At 40.0% G+C, this 17,446-nt stretch overlaps 1 protein-coding gene across 2 annotated transcripts in view; it reads left to right on the top strand.

Annotated features, from left to right (window-relative positions):
• Positions 1–17,446, top strand: part of LOC127558660 (NADPH--cytochrome P450 reductase) — an 81,960-nt gene that overhangs the window by 36,791 nt on the left and 27,723 nt on the right. For both annotated transcript variants that reach the window (XM_051991890.1, XM_051991888.1), the window contains exon 2: positions 4,704–4,890. In XM_051991890.1, the coding sequence (XP_051847850.1) occupies positions 4,718–4,890 (173 nt within the window). In that variant the 5' untranslated portion in view covers positions 4,704–4,717. The remainder of the gene's footprint in view (positions 1–4,703; positions 4,891–17,446) is intronic.

Raw genomic sequence — 17,446 nt, 5'->3', positions numbered from 1 at the left:
TGTATAGGTAGGCCTTTGTGTATGTGGGCCTGTGGGGGGCTCATGTACATGTGTGTGTGACCTGTATTCATATGTGTGTGTGAGAGAGACAGAGTGAGAAAGAGAGACAGAGACATAGAGTGAAGTGGGGGGAGAGAGAGAGACAGAGAGTGAAAGGGAGGAGAGAGAGAGAGAGAGGAGAGAGAGAGAGAGAGAGAGAGAGAGACAGAGAGAGACAGAGAGAGACACAGAGAGACACAGAGACAGAGAGAAAGAGAGAGAGAAACAGAGAGAGAGAGAAACAGAGAGAAAGAGAAACAGAGACAGAGAGACACACACACACACACACACACAGAGAGAGAGAGAGAGAGAGAGAGAGAGACAGACAGAGACAGAGACAGAGAGTGAAAGGGGGAGAGAGAGAGAATGAATGAGCTGTGAACATCTTGTGCCTGTGAACCTGTGCCTGACCCCTATGTGCCCAGGTTTGATGAGGTGCAAAGGGCTCTGGACCTCAGGGCTTAAGCTCAGCATCAGTGCTGCCATTTCCTTCCTGGAAACCTGTGCAGCCTCCCTCCCCTCCCACCTCCCTCAGTTTGCTCCTTTCTGGCACAGAAGATTTTGTCTGAGATAAGTGACTCAGTAGCTCCCTTGCAATGAGAAAAGGACATGTGTGTAAGGAGGAGGTGGGGGTGAGGGACAGGGAGAGACCCAGTCCTTCCTACAAGCCTTGGAGCAGGGTTACCTGCAGATACCAGTTCTTTTTGTTCCCTGAAGCTGAAGAAGAAAGGACAGACATTAAGTGTGTGGAGTGTTCTCTGGCCTGTGCTGCTGCCTCTTTTTCCTCGGCAGCTCAGCTAATGCCCTGAAACCAGTCTTGCCTTATTCCTTGGGCTTGGAAGGTAAGCCTGCTTTATTACTTTGGGTCAGCAGGGCCTCCCACTGGGCCCCGCTCCTCCCGAGGGCTTGGCTCAGTCATGAGTTTAGAAATCTTTACCAGGTTCCTGCCTGTGCTGGATCACCTCAAGATTATCTGGTCCAGCTCTGCGCTGCGCTCACATTGACCCTGGAGAGGTTAGCTACTGACACTGCTTTCCTTTCTTTCTTTCCAGATCTCTCATGTTTTGGCCCAGGTATACCTCCCCACGTGTTCCCTCCCTCTAAATTCTGACTGTCTTCCCAATTTTTCCTTGCTTGGACTTAAGTTGAGGTCTCTCCTTTCTTTTCTCATCACCTTAATTCTGAAGGGAGAATCAGCATGTGGGGTGTGGGGGGGGGGGGGGAGAAGAAGGGGAATATATTGATGGGACGTAGTGGCCATCAGTGCTACATTGGCTACCTCCCCTCCCTTCCATCTTGATCCCCTGCTGAACTAGCTCACCTCTATGCTGTCCAGATGCGTTCTGCCCTATCTCCTTCTTTAGCCCGTCTCACATTTCCTTGCCAAGGCAGACATCTGTACTTGCACAAGTAATCCCGTTCCATCCCTGCACACTGTCCTATCACCATCGTTTTCTCGCTCGTCTTCAATTTCTTCCCATCTCCTGACTGCTTCCTGACTACAGACAAGCTTCCGTCTCCCTTATCCTTGAAAAACCTTCACTTGACCCTGGTTCTCATTCCATATCTTGCCATCTTTTTGAGGCTGAACTTGAGAAGGCTTCTGTCACTGAAGCCTCTACTTCCTTCCCTCTCTCCTTAATTCTCCATGGTCTGGTTTCCAGGCTTGTCATTGAAATGAAACAGTCCTCTCCAAAGTTACCAAGGCTCTCCTGGTCAGCAGATCTGATGACCTTTTCCCAGTCTTTGTCCTTGACCCCTCTGCAGGCTTCCATCACCCTCTTTTCCATACTTCTCTGAGCTTTTTATGGCACATGACTTGTTCTCTTCCTCCCTGTCCCACCACTCCTCCTCAGGCTTCTTTGCTGGATCTTCTTCCAGATCACTACGTTGACTACGTTGTGGTGTCTCAAAGGACTCTGGGGCTCTCTTCCCTTTTCCCTCCAGATAATTTCTTTGGGTGATCTCAGTAACTCCTGTGGATTTCATGTTCATCTCTTTGCTCTTATAATCTTCTCCATCCCTGTCCTCTCGACTTCCAGTCTCACGTCTTCAGCTGCCTTAATCAGATGTCCCACATCATGGCCATTATCTTTCCCCCCAAACTCTCCTCTGTTCTTACCTTCTTATTACTATAGAGATACCCCCACCCTCCTAGTTCCCAAGCTTACCACCCCCAGTTCCTCACCCTCTCATCCCTCATATTCAATCTATTGCCCAGGCCCATCGATTTCACCTTTGTTCCATCCCCTGAATGCCCCATCCCTGTCACCACAGGCCCCGTCCCGCCTGTGTGGACTGTTGTTATAGCTGCTGGGGGGTTGGCCTGCCTCAAGCCTCTCTCCACTCCAGGCCATCCTCCAAACTCGTAGTGAATCCCTGCTCCCTTCCAGAATCAAAGATAAGTTGTTCTGGCCTTCAAAGCCCTTCCACCCCCTTCTCCTTCCCTTTTCTGGCTTTTTTTCACCATACTTGCTTCTTGTGCTCTGTGATCAGTGACACAGACCCTTTGCTAGTCCTCTGACACCCCATTTACAGATTCCAGGTTCACTGGTTGTTCCCCGTGCCTGTTATTTTCTCTCTTTAGGCTTCAGTAATAGTGCTCCTGGCTTCTGACTGTCTTCAAGTTCTAGCTCAAGCCCCACCTTCTAGAAGTATAGAAAAGTCTGTCAGAACCCATACTTTCAAAATGGAAGTTTTTTAGAAATGGTTTTCTAAGCTTGAAGTACTTTTCTTATGGCTTAAATCACAAGTGTTTGATTTTCTGCTATCTACATCCCAGGCCTCCTTAATCCTAGTGCCTTTCTTCTGTTGATTAGTTCCAGTTTCTCCTCTCCGTCTTGTTTATACATATGACTTGTGTGCATTTGTGTCTCCTAGGAAAGTGTGAGCTCCATGAGGGCAGGATCATTGCTGCTTTTTGCCTTAAAAGGCTTAATAAATGCTGATTGACCGGCTCATTTCTAATGGGCCAGTCTGTAATAATAATAATGTAGTAATAATTCTGTTATAATGTTCTGTTACAATTACTTTTCAGAACTTGTTCAATTATCCTCTGATATTGGGCATCTACATTGTGTCCAGTTCTTTGCTACAACAAAAAGTGTCGCTACAGATATTTTTATACCTGTGGATCCATCCCTCGTGAATGTTTATTTTAATGACGACAGAAGAAAAAGCTGATGCTGACAAACCTCACGATTGTTTTGGGGTGTAACAGACCATGTTGCTTTGTGATATCCGTTCCTTGAATTTCTTTAGTTGAAAAATCAGGAAAATTAATTTTTTTTCCTCTTTTAAGTGTAGTATTAATAAGAGTGAGTTATCTCTAAAGAACTTGAGTTTCTTTGAGATAAATACTTTAAAAAATCCTTCACTATCAAAATCATTTATTAACTAGCTATCTGTGGGTGGTTTTGCAAGATAACCTGTCCCTATATAGCAGTTTCATATCACTGATGTAAACTGATGTAAACAGTGGAGTCACTGGGTGGTGATTGGGTTTGAATCTGTGACATATCAAAAAGAACATCATTTAGTGAAAAGAGCAGCTGGTTGAAGGTTCCCAGTTCCTCTTCCTTCCACTGACCTTGAGATCCTTCCTGTATCTTTCTTTTACATCTTAGTAGTTCTCACTTACCTCCTTTTTTCTATACTAGTAATAGTATAAGTCAACCCCGCAAATGTACTTAGAAACACACTTTTATTATTTGTTATTGAGAGAGTGGGGGTTCAGACTCTCATGATCTAATGCCAAGAGAAGTAGTGTAGACTTGGAGAATTATTTCTAAAAATCCTCTGAGTTGGAAGTTCACGCCCTGGTAGACTTTTCCCAATTTGAGCTCTCCAGGCAAGTGGACTTAGGAGAGCCAGAGGGGTAAAAGAAGTTAAATCCAAAGTCTTAGGCTGGCTTCCCTAAGGAAGCTATCTTGTGAAAAGGCTGTTGGTCACCAAAAAAAGCACTGTGGTACAGCAGAATCGTTAGAGGGCCCAGGTTCAAATTCTGGCTGTACTCCTAGTCACTTCAACTCTGTGGGCTTCTGTTTTCTCATCTTTAAAATAAGGAGGTTGGATTTGATGACCTCTGATGGCCTTTTCGTGTCCCAGTTTATGATTCTGAGGTCCTTTGAGTTTGTGTAATACACACTCTTTTGTACTAGGAAATTCCTCTGGCGTGAGACATTTCCTCTTTGATTTCGTTATAGAGATTGCCATCAGTAACTCTGGGTAAGTGTAGGTCTTAGCAGGTAGAAGTGCATTGTTAACAAGCCAAATAAATGGGGTTTTGGAGGTTCCATATATTGCGTTTTCGTGTTTTGCTGACTCATGGCAGCCTCACCTGCCTGCCAGGTTTGAGAAGGTGGAAAAGCCAGTTCTGACACCATGTTGGGCCAGCAGGCAGCAAGCTTTGCTCCTTTCTGTAAGGGTCCTTCAGTTTGTCGTATGTAACTGTCATCGTGGAGCTGGACACAGCATAGTGCTACAGAAAGTGAACTGAACAGCTCGGTTTACGTATTGTGGGATCACCTTGGTCTGACTTGGGGAGTTGGGACCCTCTACTTATGGTTTAGGGTTAGGCCTCATAGGCACAGGCTTTCAGACTTTGGGCTGAGCCCCATTGGTCTTTGCTTCTTTGTGACTTTGGGTCTTGTTTTTCTCCACAGTAAAACACATCAACATGGCAGACGTGGACACCAGCGCCACCGCGTCGGAGGCTGGAACCGAGGATGTTTCCCTTTTCAGCATGACAGACATGTTTCTCTTTTCACTTATTGTGGGGCTCCTGACCTACTGGTTCTTCTTCAGAAAGAAAAAGGAAGAAATCCCCGAGTTCACTAAAATTCAGCCTGTGTAAGTGATTCAAGTCTTCCCCTTCCTTTTCCTGCCCTTCCCTACCCCCGTAGCCCTGGCCTCCTTCACTAGTTCTAATTCAGCTTTTTGATGCTATCCTAGACAAAATCCTGCTTTACTTTGCTAACAGGCCAAGAAGTTTGTCACTTTTAAGAGACAAGAATCTCTGCCAGCCACACATGCAAATCATTTTTCTCACTACTTGATGTCACAGCATATTCTCCAACTAGAATCCTTTCTTGCTGTGTGCTTTTGGCCACCACTTTCATTGTTCAAACCCAGAGGCCTTGATGAAGAAGGCTGTACGAAAAGGACTCCCATTCTCCCTCTGCTCATAGAACTTATCATAGAGCAAATCAGTGTGGACTTAATGGGCAAAGGGCAAAATGATAGACAGCTCAAGAACATAGTAAAGTGTGTTTTATTTTTTAAAAATCACGTTTTAAATTCTTCTGAAGGACGACATTTTTCTTTCTTTAAAAGACATTGTGTTTATTTGGCATAATCTTAATATCAGTCCTGCTACACATCCCCTTCCCTCCTGACCTCTGCCATCACTTTATCCAGCATGTGCAATATCATGTTTTCATCTCTAGCTTTAAAGAAGAACAAGCATCAAAGATATCAGCAGGGAAATGTATTATGGGAAAAGATGGCTTGACCATGGGTGAGGCTGAGGCCTGAGAGCCTGTGGACAGCCTGTGGGTGAGTGTTCCTTGGGATCAGCTGCCAGCATCTTGGGTGGATAAATCCCCGGTGTCAAACATAAGGGAGGACAAGATAGGGATTTCATAGCAAGGCCACTTTCTTGTTGGGGATATAGCCAAACTGATGAGGGCATCCGTGAGATCTGTGAGATCGTGGGATCTCTTTCCTTTTCGAGTAGATTGTGAATTCCAGGGGAGGGAGGGTAACAACTTTGTTTTAGTTAAAATTTGGGGCTCCCCTAGCTCTGAGCTCTTGTTGTGGTAGTCATTTGTGAAATGAATGAAACCAGAGATGGAAATGGTTTTCATTTCTAAAAAGGATCCAAGAAATATTCTAAAGTGTGTACTTCACACTCATTTTGTATTTTTGGATGTATTTTTAGATCTGTATTTTTGATATTATTAGTCTAAAGAACCCTCATGAAGAATCCGCTCTTCCAGCCCCTTCACTGTTCTACAGAGGTGCCTGAGGAATTAAGCAATAAGGTATCTCGATCACCTACATTTAATTAATGGAAGTGAGGAAGCCCCACACTGGGGCTAGTCTCTCATTGCTAGGGCTAGATCCCTCTTGAGTCAGAGGCTTTGAAAATTGTTGTTTAAGCATTATTACTCTATCTTACATTGAATAGATTAACTTTGTAATTGTGATTGCTGAGTTATTTATTTACCAAAGTGAATTTAAGCAGATACTGGTAAAGGTATCGGGAGGTAAAGTATCTTTATTGCACTGAGTATCAGTTTTCTGGCATTATTTTTTTCTACTGTCTTAAGCAATCATCTGGAACACACCCCTACACTGTAAAATGAAAAATGGAAGCTTACATCATTGTAGCATGTTTGTATTTTATAGCATATTCATAGGTGATAACAAAGATTTTTAAAAAATAAAACAAGATAAGCATCAATAAGTCAATCAAGAGCATTGATTAAACACCTGCTCCATCAGAGCACTGTACTGAAAAGTTACTGAAAGAGAGAAATAGTTCACAGAAAACAGTCTCTTCCCCCTTTGGGGGTTTACAGAGAGAATGAGATAAACTGGGATTTCATACAATTAGTATATTGTGGTTAAATGTATTTAGAAATTGTGAAACAATTTGCTATGTCGGATCAAATGGAGATAGGTGGGGAAGATGACATTGGATTTGGACTTTAAAGAAAGGCAGGGGAATGGTAAAGAGTTCAAGAAGCACATAGAGATAAAGATGAGTATGATTCATGGAACAGAGACATGAATGAGAAAGGGAACATTTGCTAGTGCAGTTGGAGCATAGAGTTTATAAAAGGTCATATAATGAAATAAGGTGTTATGGGAAATAGGCAACCAGAAGTTAATGATTAAAGCAGGGGTCTTCAAACTTTTTAAGTAGGATGCCAGTTCACTGTCCCTCAGACTGTTGGAGGGCCAGACTATAGTAAAAATAAAAAGTTTTGTGGGCCTTCAAAGAAACTTCATAGATTTGGGTGAGGGGGATAAACGTCCTCAGCTGCCGCATCTGGCCCGCGGGCCCTAGTTTGAGGAACCCTGGATTAAAGGGATCAAAAATTTAGAGCCGGAGAGAACCTGAAAAATCATCTAGACCAAGTTTTTCATTTTACAGATGACATAATAGAGATCCATAGAGGGAAGTGATTTGGCCAGTGTTATACAAGGAGTAAGTGACCAAACAGAGATGCAGATGTGGGCCCTCTAACTCCAAAGCCAGTTCTTATCACTGCACTGTTCAGAGAAATGGAATCCAAGACAGGATAGAAGGGTCTAGGGATCTCTTTTTTAAAAAGGAACTCTTAGGTCTTTAACTTTTCTCGATTTATGTGAAGTGAAGAGTTTATTAAAAATTATGTGTAGATTTTTAATAGATCTTACCAAGTCTTCATCTTTGTCTTAAAGGATTCCTTTGAATTTCATTCAACAAGCACCTGTTAAATGTTTACTGAAATACTTAGTTCCAGGCTTTGTGCTAAGCATTAGAGATACAAAAATAAAAAATAAGCAGTTCCTGTCCTCAAAGTATTTACTTTTTAATAAGGAGAACAACATAAATCAGAAATTCTGATAAATATAGAAAAGATGGAAAGTTACCTTAAAGGGGCTGGCACTAAGTGGGGAGATCAGGAGAGGCCTACCAAAGGAGGTAATGCTTAAACTGAGTCTTAAAGACTGCCAGGGATTCTAGGAAAATTGGAAGTTAGGAGGGAGAGTATTCCAAGCATGGGGAAGAGCCAGTGCAAGTCATGATGATAGGAAATGGAATTTATGAGGGGAAGCAGGGTATTCCAGTATGGCAGATTGAAGAAGGTGTAGAGAGGGAGAGACAGGAGGAAGATGGAAAATGTAGGAAGAGCTTTAAATTCCAATTAGGAAGACTTTTTAACATGGTCCTAGAGGTAATGTAGAGCCACAGGGATTTTGGAGTATGGTCTTGGAGAACAGGATCAAGGATGCATGTTAGGGAACAGAGATGAGTGCAGCTACCAAAGACCAGTTTGGATGGCTCCATGCTCACTGTATTGATCTGTCTGATTCATTGGAACACCTCTTCTCTAGCCACTTGTGGCCCTTCAGGACCTAATTTTTCATTTGGATTTTTCATTTAATCTTGTCAGTTATAACTCATCATTGCTATGTTATTCCATTGTCTTTGAAACTTGGAAAAAAACTTTTCTATGTTATTTTATTTTTTCCCCTAAGATTTTCATTTATAACGAATCTGAAAAGTGCTGGATTGGTTTAATCCTAAACTTTGCCATTTACCATACATTTGGCTCTTACTTAACTTGCTCAGCCTTATGTACTTGTATATTTGTTGGACGATCTACTGTTATTAAAAGTCGATTGTTTCAGAAGTATCCTTGAAGCCAAGGTCTTCAGAGATTACTTGTTTGGTTCATTGATTCACTGATGTGTTTTTGCAGTTGGGTCTGAAGTAAGCCCTGGCCAAGCCTTATCAGAAGGCACTGAGTTCTTGGATTTAACCCTGAAGTTTCTTGTCAGTGTTGTGTAAGGAGAGTTGTGGCCCAGGTCATGGCCAACTCTTCTTCTCTACTTAAGAACTGCCTTTGATACATTGCATTGAAGTTATCGGTAAGGAATGAGCTGTAGCTTGTTGAGTTTTGTTTGTAATAGTTTCTACAAGTTATTTGAATATGTTACCTTAAAGATGGTGTTCTTAGAAGTTATAATTCCCCATGTCTTATTGTGGATAATCTCCTGCCCGTTATCTAGAATTACCTTCTTTTATGTGTTTCTTAGCTTGATGTAAGACTGTGTAAACAACAAAACTAAAACTCCTCTCTTGAAATCATTGATTTCAGTCTACCATAGGATCAAGACCCAATACAGATCAGCCTTATTTACCCAGCTAGAAATGGATATGCTTGTTTGGGACTTGATAATCACAATCAGAATATTTTGAGCTCTCCAGTTGACCATAAAATAGGCCAGATCTTGGGTCTTTCAGGATTACAGCTTTCAATCTTGAAGTAAGTCTATGACTTTCCATGACAGTCTGAAGCCTAGTTGCATCTGGGAGAAGAGGTAATCTGGTATTCAGTAAAAACCTGGAACTCGGAACATCTCCCTTGGGATTGATCCCTCTGTGAGACCAAGCATGTTTCCTCTCACCTGGCATGCAGGACTATTCATTTGGCTTTGGGTAGAGGAGATTGAAATGTGGGAGGGGATACATCTCTTCAGGGAATTGTCTCCTTAATCTAGAGAATTCCAACTAATTTTTCTTCCTAGATGTTTTCCTGTACTTTCTCCTTAAAAAGGGGAGGCTTATTAATTAGGCAGCAGCAGAAATGTTTGACTCCATCTTTGTTGTAGATGCTGTGGCTGAATCAGCTCTTCATTGAAGTTCAAAGCTGCCTGACTTTTGGTTGAGCAGTTAGAACCTTTTCACAGCTCCCAGTTTCTGAGGAGATTTTTTTCTCCTCCTTTCCCTTCTCCAAACAACCAAATTCCTATACCCCGTCAAACCAATAAACAGAGGAGATAAGCCTTGAAATGTGACTGTTGGGATCTTTGGTATGGTTGCATGTGTTAGAATTCCTCCATTACCTTCCTCACCCCACAGCATTCCTTAGTTCAGACCCACACCATCGTAGGAGAAAGTGCATTTGCTCCCTTATCTCTGCCTCTCTTCCCCCCCCCCCCCCCCCCCCCCCCCACCCCAGTTCTCAGTTCCCAGATGCAGAACATCTGCATTCTTTCCTGCGTCACCATCTTCTGATACCCTCCTTGGAGTTTTCGTCCAGACTGAGAGGGAATTTGTTCTGAGGGCTGGGACGCTGACCTTAGTGGTATGTTTATATTGTCTTCAGTCTTCTCTGTACTTTGGCCTTGTACTTGAAGTTTTCTTGGAGTATCTGCTGACATAATGACAGATAAGAATGTGGCTGATGAACAGTTGCTCCCTGTGGCCACATCATGGAACATTCTTCTTTCTTAAAATCAGAGGCCTGTGGGAAGCCCTGCCTTCCTGGAATGGGGTGAAAGTGAACTCATTCTTTTTTTTTTTTTCTTTCTTTCTTTCTTTCTTTTTTTTTTTTAAATCTTAATGATCCTCCATTCATTCAAGTGTCCTAACTAGCCAGTAGTAGTGGCTACAGTGACTCACTGCCAAGACACAGCCAGCAGAATCCAGCCCAGAGCACAGTGAACTGCTGAGGACTGAAGCTCCAACTTAGCTTGGCCTTTGAGCTGCTGAGGAGTCCACTAAGGATCCAGCTGAAAAACTAGTTGCTGCTCTGGAGTGTTCTCACGCCACAGTGATTTTCTTCCCTTCTTTCCCCCTCACATTATTCCCCCCATCCTCTTATATCCACTTGTCATTTGAGTTTCTTTGTCTCTAAGCAGCATTCTGCTAATTACACAGAAGTTATCAATAAGAAATGGGAGATAAAAGTTCCTGTCTGGTCAACAAAACCAGATTTACCTATAGGAACCAGTTAAGGAACAATATAGGTAATTGAAGGTGATTGAACGTCAAATGTGTGGAGCACATAGATGCATGTTATGTTTCAGAACATTTAGGGAGGAATATTGTGCCCTGGAATAGAAAGACATTTACAAGATTGAGCTGGGCCCTGAAGAATAGGGAGAGACCTGGTCATTCCAGGCAGTTACTGGGAGAGCCTCGCCCAGGAGTTTGGATGAAGAGTGCTCTTAGCACATGGCATAGATGGCAAGGATGCTCACTTGGCCGACGTGGGGATTCTCGTTGGAGAGTAGCAGAAAATTAAGTTGGATACGTAGGATGAGATCAGGTAGCTGAGAGTATCCACTGTATGGTTGGGAAATTGGGAGACCTATTAAGAGACTACTTTCTCTTAATATAGATATTGAAATGTCACAGACACTGAGGAGAGCCCAATATAGAGGTCTCATCCAAGGTCACCATCACAGCACTGGAAGTAGGGTCTTCATAGGCCTAGGTGTTTTCTAGGCCTTCTTCCCCAGAGATGTTCAGGACAGTTTGGAACTGATTAGGGACTGCACTACAGCATGCTCCCCCAATGCAGATTAAAGATCACAGTTTTGACCTTGGGCGATTGGGAAAATAGTAGAACTATTGACAGAAATTGTGGTATTTGATTGGAGAAGTAGCCTATGGGTAGAGAAGGCAAGGGAAATCGTCCATATTCTTCATGCCTGGCTCCAGTGATACCCAATATGTGTAGCTTTAAGTTGAAAGTCCACCTGGGAACTTTCATGCACTTTGTCTTTTTATTTGTTTCTTACTTTAGTAGATTGTAGATTGTAGGGTCCATTGTTCCTCTTAAACAGTTCGCATCCATTAAATGTTTGTTGAATTAAATGGCAGAGGTCAAAGATCATGTAGATAGATTAGTGTGGTTTTAGTGAACTTGGAGATAGAGACCAGTTTCTGGGGATAAAAGAAGAAATGGGTGTTGGAGAAATAGAGCATTAATACTCATAGACCAGGCCTTCATAAATTTTACCACTTGCAACCCCCTTTTTGCCTGAGAAATTTTTATGTGATCCTGGGCACATCTATAAAATGGGTATATAAATCATAAGACATTTGCTGATAATAAATCATAACCCCTACCTTCAGTTATGAGACCCCATATAGGCTCGAAACCCACAGTTGATTGAAGTCCTTTCTTAGTGAGAGGGAGGAACAAAAAGGACAGGTGGAGAGAGTAGGCAGAGTTAAGCAAATATTTTTCAAGTTGGAGGATGCCTAACTATATTTGAAGGAAGTAAGGGAAATGCCAGTAAGAATTGGGATGCAACTTATCCTTCTTTGCCCCATAACTATTGCCTGTTTGGGGAAGATATGAGTGGAATAACAGAGCCTAGAGATTATTTCTGGAGGCTTTTTTGAATTAATTAATTTCTTGATTAACCTTGTTAAAAGTGAGCATTTTGCTTGGGAAAAACTACTTTCAGTAGAACTTTTTTACAAAAATAACTCATCTTCCATGATCATCATGGGATCAGATCATTCCATACTATGATCCTTTCCTAACAGAAGGGATGTTAGCCTTCATTTAAATCTGTATTCACAACTGCTTCTGAGACATTCCTATTCTTAAAGATTGGCTCCAGAAGAGAGGATGGATAACTTTTTCCAGCACTCTCTCTGTTTTGTCTTGGTAGGAGGCTAACTTTAAGGTAACAGTATGAGAACCCTGGATATCAGGCCCGCACATTTTTGGCCAGACGTCAGCTTCTTGCAATGCTGAGACACAGGACGGCACATCCAGGTCAAGGTCACTTTTGTGAGAATGAGAAAAGCCTGTACAGAAGGAAGGAAACACAAATACCTTCTCTTCGATAGTGAAATGGCATGGACTTTGAGGACAAGGCCAATACAGAGCCACATCCGATGTTATCTTCACAGCATCGGGAGTAGGGTTTTGATAGGCCTTCCTCCCTAGAGCTGCTCAGGACAGTTCACTGCACTGAGGCAGTCCCCTCATCCAGAGACGAATGGAGCTGGATGATCATGGAGATCGCCTACCAGAGATTCTTGGCTTTTACTAGTTTAATTGACCTTTCGATCCCATTTTGAAGCAACTAATGGCAGAACTCTGGTCCTGGAGTCAAGAACTGAGTTCAAATCCAGGTTCAGATGTTTACAAATTGAGTTGCTGTGAAGATTAAATGAGATGATATTTGTAAAGCGCTTAGCACATAGTAGGTGCTTAATAATAAATGCTTATTCTATCTTCCCTTCCCTTTCATTTTCAGCTATAAATTTGATTTTTAGAAACACAGTGTACACATCATGTTTCCCTGTAGTGCATTCTACTTTTAAGCAGTTTTATTGATGCTTCTTTTAAATAAAACATATCACAGTCCTTTCTCAATATTTGCTTCTCCCCTTCTTCCTCCTCTCTGTTAGCTTTCCCTCTTAACAAACATAAAAACAGAACCAAACATCACAGATTTTGGAAGCCCAGAATCTCAGAGTTGTTGAAAGGGACCTCTAACCGATCCATCTCTGAAGAGAAGGAGTTTCTCTGTGACATTTCTGACAAATATTTATTGTCTGACAGTGCCTGCAGCATTCCATACCCAGAGATCTCATCTTTTAAATTAGTAGCTTTTTATTTTTCCAAATACATGCAAAGATATTTTTTAACACTCACTTTTACAGAACCTTGTGTTCCAAATGTTCCTCCCTCTCTCCCCTTTTCCCCCTCTCCTAGACAGACATGTTAAACATGTGCAATTCTTCTAAACATTTCCATATTCATCATGATGAGCGAGACAAATCAGACCAAAAGGGAAAAAAAAAAAACACAAGAAAAGACAAACAAACAACAGCAAAGGTGAAAATATTATGTTTGATCCACAGTCAGTTCTCTCATTGGATGCAGATGGCTCTTTCCATCACAAGTCTATTGGAATTGCCTAATGTGCTCTTGATTCTGTTTACTTCACTTAGCATCAGTTTATGTAAATCTTTCCAGGCCTCTTTGAAATCATCCTATTGATCATTTCTTATAGAACAATAATATTTCATTATCTTCATATACCATAACTTATTTAGCTCTTCTTCAACTGAGAGGCATCCATTCAATTTCCTTGCCTCTACAAAAAGGGTTGCTATAAACATTTTTGTACACGTAGATCCTTTTCCTTTTTTTAATGATCTCTTTGGGATATAGATCCAGTAGAGACACTGCTGGATCAAAGGGTATGGTTTTGTAGCCCTTTGGACATAGTTCCAAATCGCCCTCCCAAATGGTTGGATCATTTCACAACTCCACCAATAATGCATTAGTGTCTCAGTTTTCTCACATCCCCTCTAACATTTATCATTATCTTTTCCTGTCATCCTAGCCAATCTGAGAGTTGTGGAGTGATACCTCAGAGTTGTCCTAATTTGCATTTCTTTAATCAGTAGTGATTTAGAGCATTTTTTTTTATTTGACTAGAAATGACTAATTTTTTTGTCTGAAAATTATCTGTTCATATTTTTGATTGCTTTGCTAAATGAACAACTTTGCTAAAGTTGTTCATTGTTTCTAATTTTTTTTTTAGTTCATTCTCTAAGATTTTCTAACTATAATATCTATCATATCATCTGCAGAGTGATAGCTTTCTGTCCTTATTTTTCTTCTCTTAATGCTAAAGTTAACATTTTTAGTATAATATTGAATAATAGTGGTGAGAATGAGAAACTTTGTTTCATCCCTGTTCTTTATTGGGATTGGTTTTAATTTATCTCCATTGCATATAATACTTGCTGATGGTTTTAGATAGATGCTACTTATCATCTCAAGGAAAATTCTGTTTATTCCTATGCTCTCTAGTGTTTTTAATAGGAATGGTTGTTCTATTTTGTCATGTGCTTTTGCTGCATCTAACGAGATAATCATGATTTTTGTTGGTTTTGTTAATAATATGGTCAATTATGCAAATAGTTTTATTTGATTTGAAATGAACTAGCCTTGCATCACTAGTATAAATCCCACCTAGTTGTAGTGCATGATTCTTGTGATATGTTTTTGTAATCTTATTGCTGTCTTAATATTGTATTTAAAATTTTTATATCAATATTTGTTAGGGAATTTAATTTTCTTTTTTTTTTTATTCTTCCTGGTTTGGTTATCAGCACCATATTTGTGTCATAAAAGGAATTTGGCATGACTCTTTCTTTGCCTATTTTTCCAAATAATTTATATACTATTAGAAATAATTGTTCTTTAAATGTTTAGTAGAATTTGCTTGTGAATACATCTGATCCTGAGATTTTTTTCTTAGGAAGTTCATTGATGGCCTTTTCAATTTCTTTTTCTAAAATTGGGTAATTAAGTATTTTATTTCCTTTTGTGTTAATCTGGATAATTTATATTTTTGTAGACAGTCATCCATTTTATTTAGATCATCAAATTTATTAGATGTAATTGGGCAAAATAGTGGCTAACAATTATTTTAATTTCTTCTTCATCAGTGGGGAATTCACTCCTTTCATTTTTGATTCTAGTAATTTAGTTTTCTTCACTTTTTAAAATCTAGTTAACAAATGGTTTGTCTATTTTATTCCCCCACTCCCCAAGACCAACTTCTATTTTTACATATTAGCTCAATGGTTTTCTTATTTTCAATTTTATTAATTTCTTTTTTGATTTTCAGGATTTCCAATTTGGTCTTTAAGTGGAAATTTTAAATTTGTTCTTTTCCTAGATTTTTTAGTTGCATGCCCAATTTATTAATTTGCTCTATTTTCTCTATTTAGATTTTCTTTATTTTATCGATGTAATATAAATTTTCCCCAAGTAGGCATTTTGATTGAATTCCATAAATTTTGACATTGTGTCTCATTGTTGTCATTTTCTTTAATGAAATTATTGATTGTTTCTTCAATTTGTTCTTTGACCCACTTAGACTATTTAGATTATAAGATTATTTAATTTCCAATTATTAATTTCTCTTTCCATTGTTCATTATTGAATGTAATTTTTTATTTCATTATGATCTGAAAAGGAGGTATTTACTATTTCTGCTTTTCTACATTTGGTTGTGAGTATCCTAAGACATGGTCAATTTTTGTGTAGGTGCCTGTATTTCTGAGAAAAAAGTATATTCTGCTCCATCTCCATTCAGTTTTATCCAGAGCTCTATCATATCTAACTTTTCCAGAATATTATTCATCTCCTTAACTCCCTTCTTATTTATTTTTGGTCAGATTTATTTAGTTCTAACAAGGGAGAATTGAGGTCTCTCACTAGTATAATTTTATTATCTATTTCTTCCTATACTTCTTCAGAAATTTAGATGTTGTACCATTTGGTATATATATGTTTAATACTGACATGACTTCATTGTGATGCCTTTCAGCAAGATACAGTTTCCTTCTTTTATTTCCTTCAGTTAGATGTATTTTTACTTTTGTTTTATCTGAGATGATGATTGCTATCCCTGCTTTCTTTACTTCAGCTGAAGCATAGTAGATTCTGTTCCAGCCCCTTACTTTTACCCTGTGTCTATCTCTCCATTTCATATGGGTTTCTTGTAAATATCCTATTTTAGAAAACATAGAAGCATATTTATTTTTTAATCCATTCTGTTCCCTGCTTCTATTTTATGGGTGAATTCGTGCCATTCATATTTATAATTATGACAACTATCTTATTCCCCTCCATGCTATTTTTCACTTATTTATCTCACCCTCCCAATTGCTCACCTTTTCCCTCCCTTTTGTCTGTAAGATAGATTTCTATATCTGAATGTGTATGCTATTCCCTTTATTTAATACTTTTGCTGACTTAGAGCTATCATCCTTTCTCCAAGTTTATGTAAGCCTTCATCTCTAAAGCCTTCAGTCACTGTTTTGTAGTGATATGGAAGTGATTCCTACTCCAGCCTAGACTCCTCAGCTTCCAAAGTGATTTTCCTAAATCTCTGGCCTGACCGTGTCACCCCATCTTCTTGGTAAAATTCAGTGGTTTCCTCTAGAATACAATGTAAAAACCTCTATTTGGCATTTAAAACTTTTTAAAAGCTGTCTTTCTATCTTTCCAGCCTACATGCTGTTCTTATACCATGACATTTCATCCTCCTTTCCCCTGACTGAGTCCCCAGGCTTGGGACACTCTTTCTTGGGCTTCAACTTTCCTTCAAGCCTCAGCTCATATTCCACTTTTGGCAGAAGGCCTTTTCCAGCCCTTCAGTACATGTAGTGTGTGCACAAGCACATCTGCATCCACAATGAGAGTACATTACATACATTACATCCCATTTATACTGTATAGGTTCTGGAATATGTGAATTTTTTTTTTTTTTGCACATCATCTGGGAAGTCCTTGAAAGCAGATTGACTGTACTTTGGCTGTTTATTATATCCCTAGCACTTAACATAGTGCCTGGCACATAGGAAGCATTTAATAAATGCTTGTTTTACCGAGTGACTCTAGGATCTCAAAGGTAATTGAATAGTCTTGAGTTAGGTCACATCCTTTCAAACTGGGAAGACTAAGCATGAGACTTGCCATTTCTGATGACTGAATGATGAGGAGTAGACTTTTAGTCCTGGCAATTCAAGAAGTTCAGTTGCTACAGCCAAGATGGCTGGCAAAATAATAATCATAACAACAACTCCCATTAATGTAATACCAGCTATATACCAGGCTAGTTTATATCTTCCCTTTGCTAAGCCCATCACAATGATCATTTCATTTGATCCTCACAGCTCTGTGAGGTAAGTGCTATTATTTTCTCCATTTTATAGTTGAGGAAACTGAGCATATAGAAGTGGAATAACTTGCCCGAGATCACACAACTAATAGGTTCCTGAAGCTAGATTTGAACTGATTTCAGTGTCAATACCATATCCACTATTCAAAATCGTGGCTTTCTAACA

Source organism: Antechinus flavipes, chromosome 4 (genome assembly GCF_016432865.1).
Source record: "Antechinus flavipes isolate AdamAnt ecotype Samford, QLD, Australia chromosome 4, AdamAnt_v2, whole genome shotgun sequence".
In the NCBI taxonomy this organism is placed as follows: domain Eukaryota; kingdom Metazoa; phylum Chordata; class Mammalia; order Dasyuromorphia; family Dasyuridae; genus Antechinus; species Antechinus flavipes.
The sequence above is the reverse complement of the archived record's forward strand: the minus strand, read 5'-3'. Positions and strand labels throughout refer to the sequence as shown.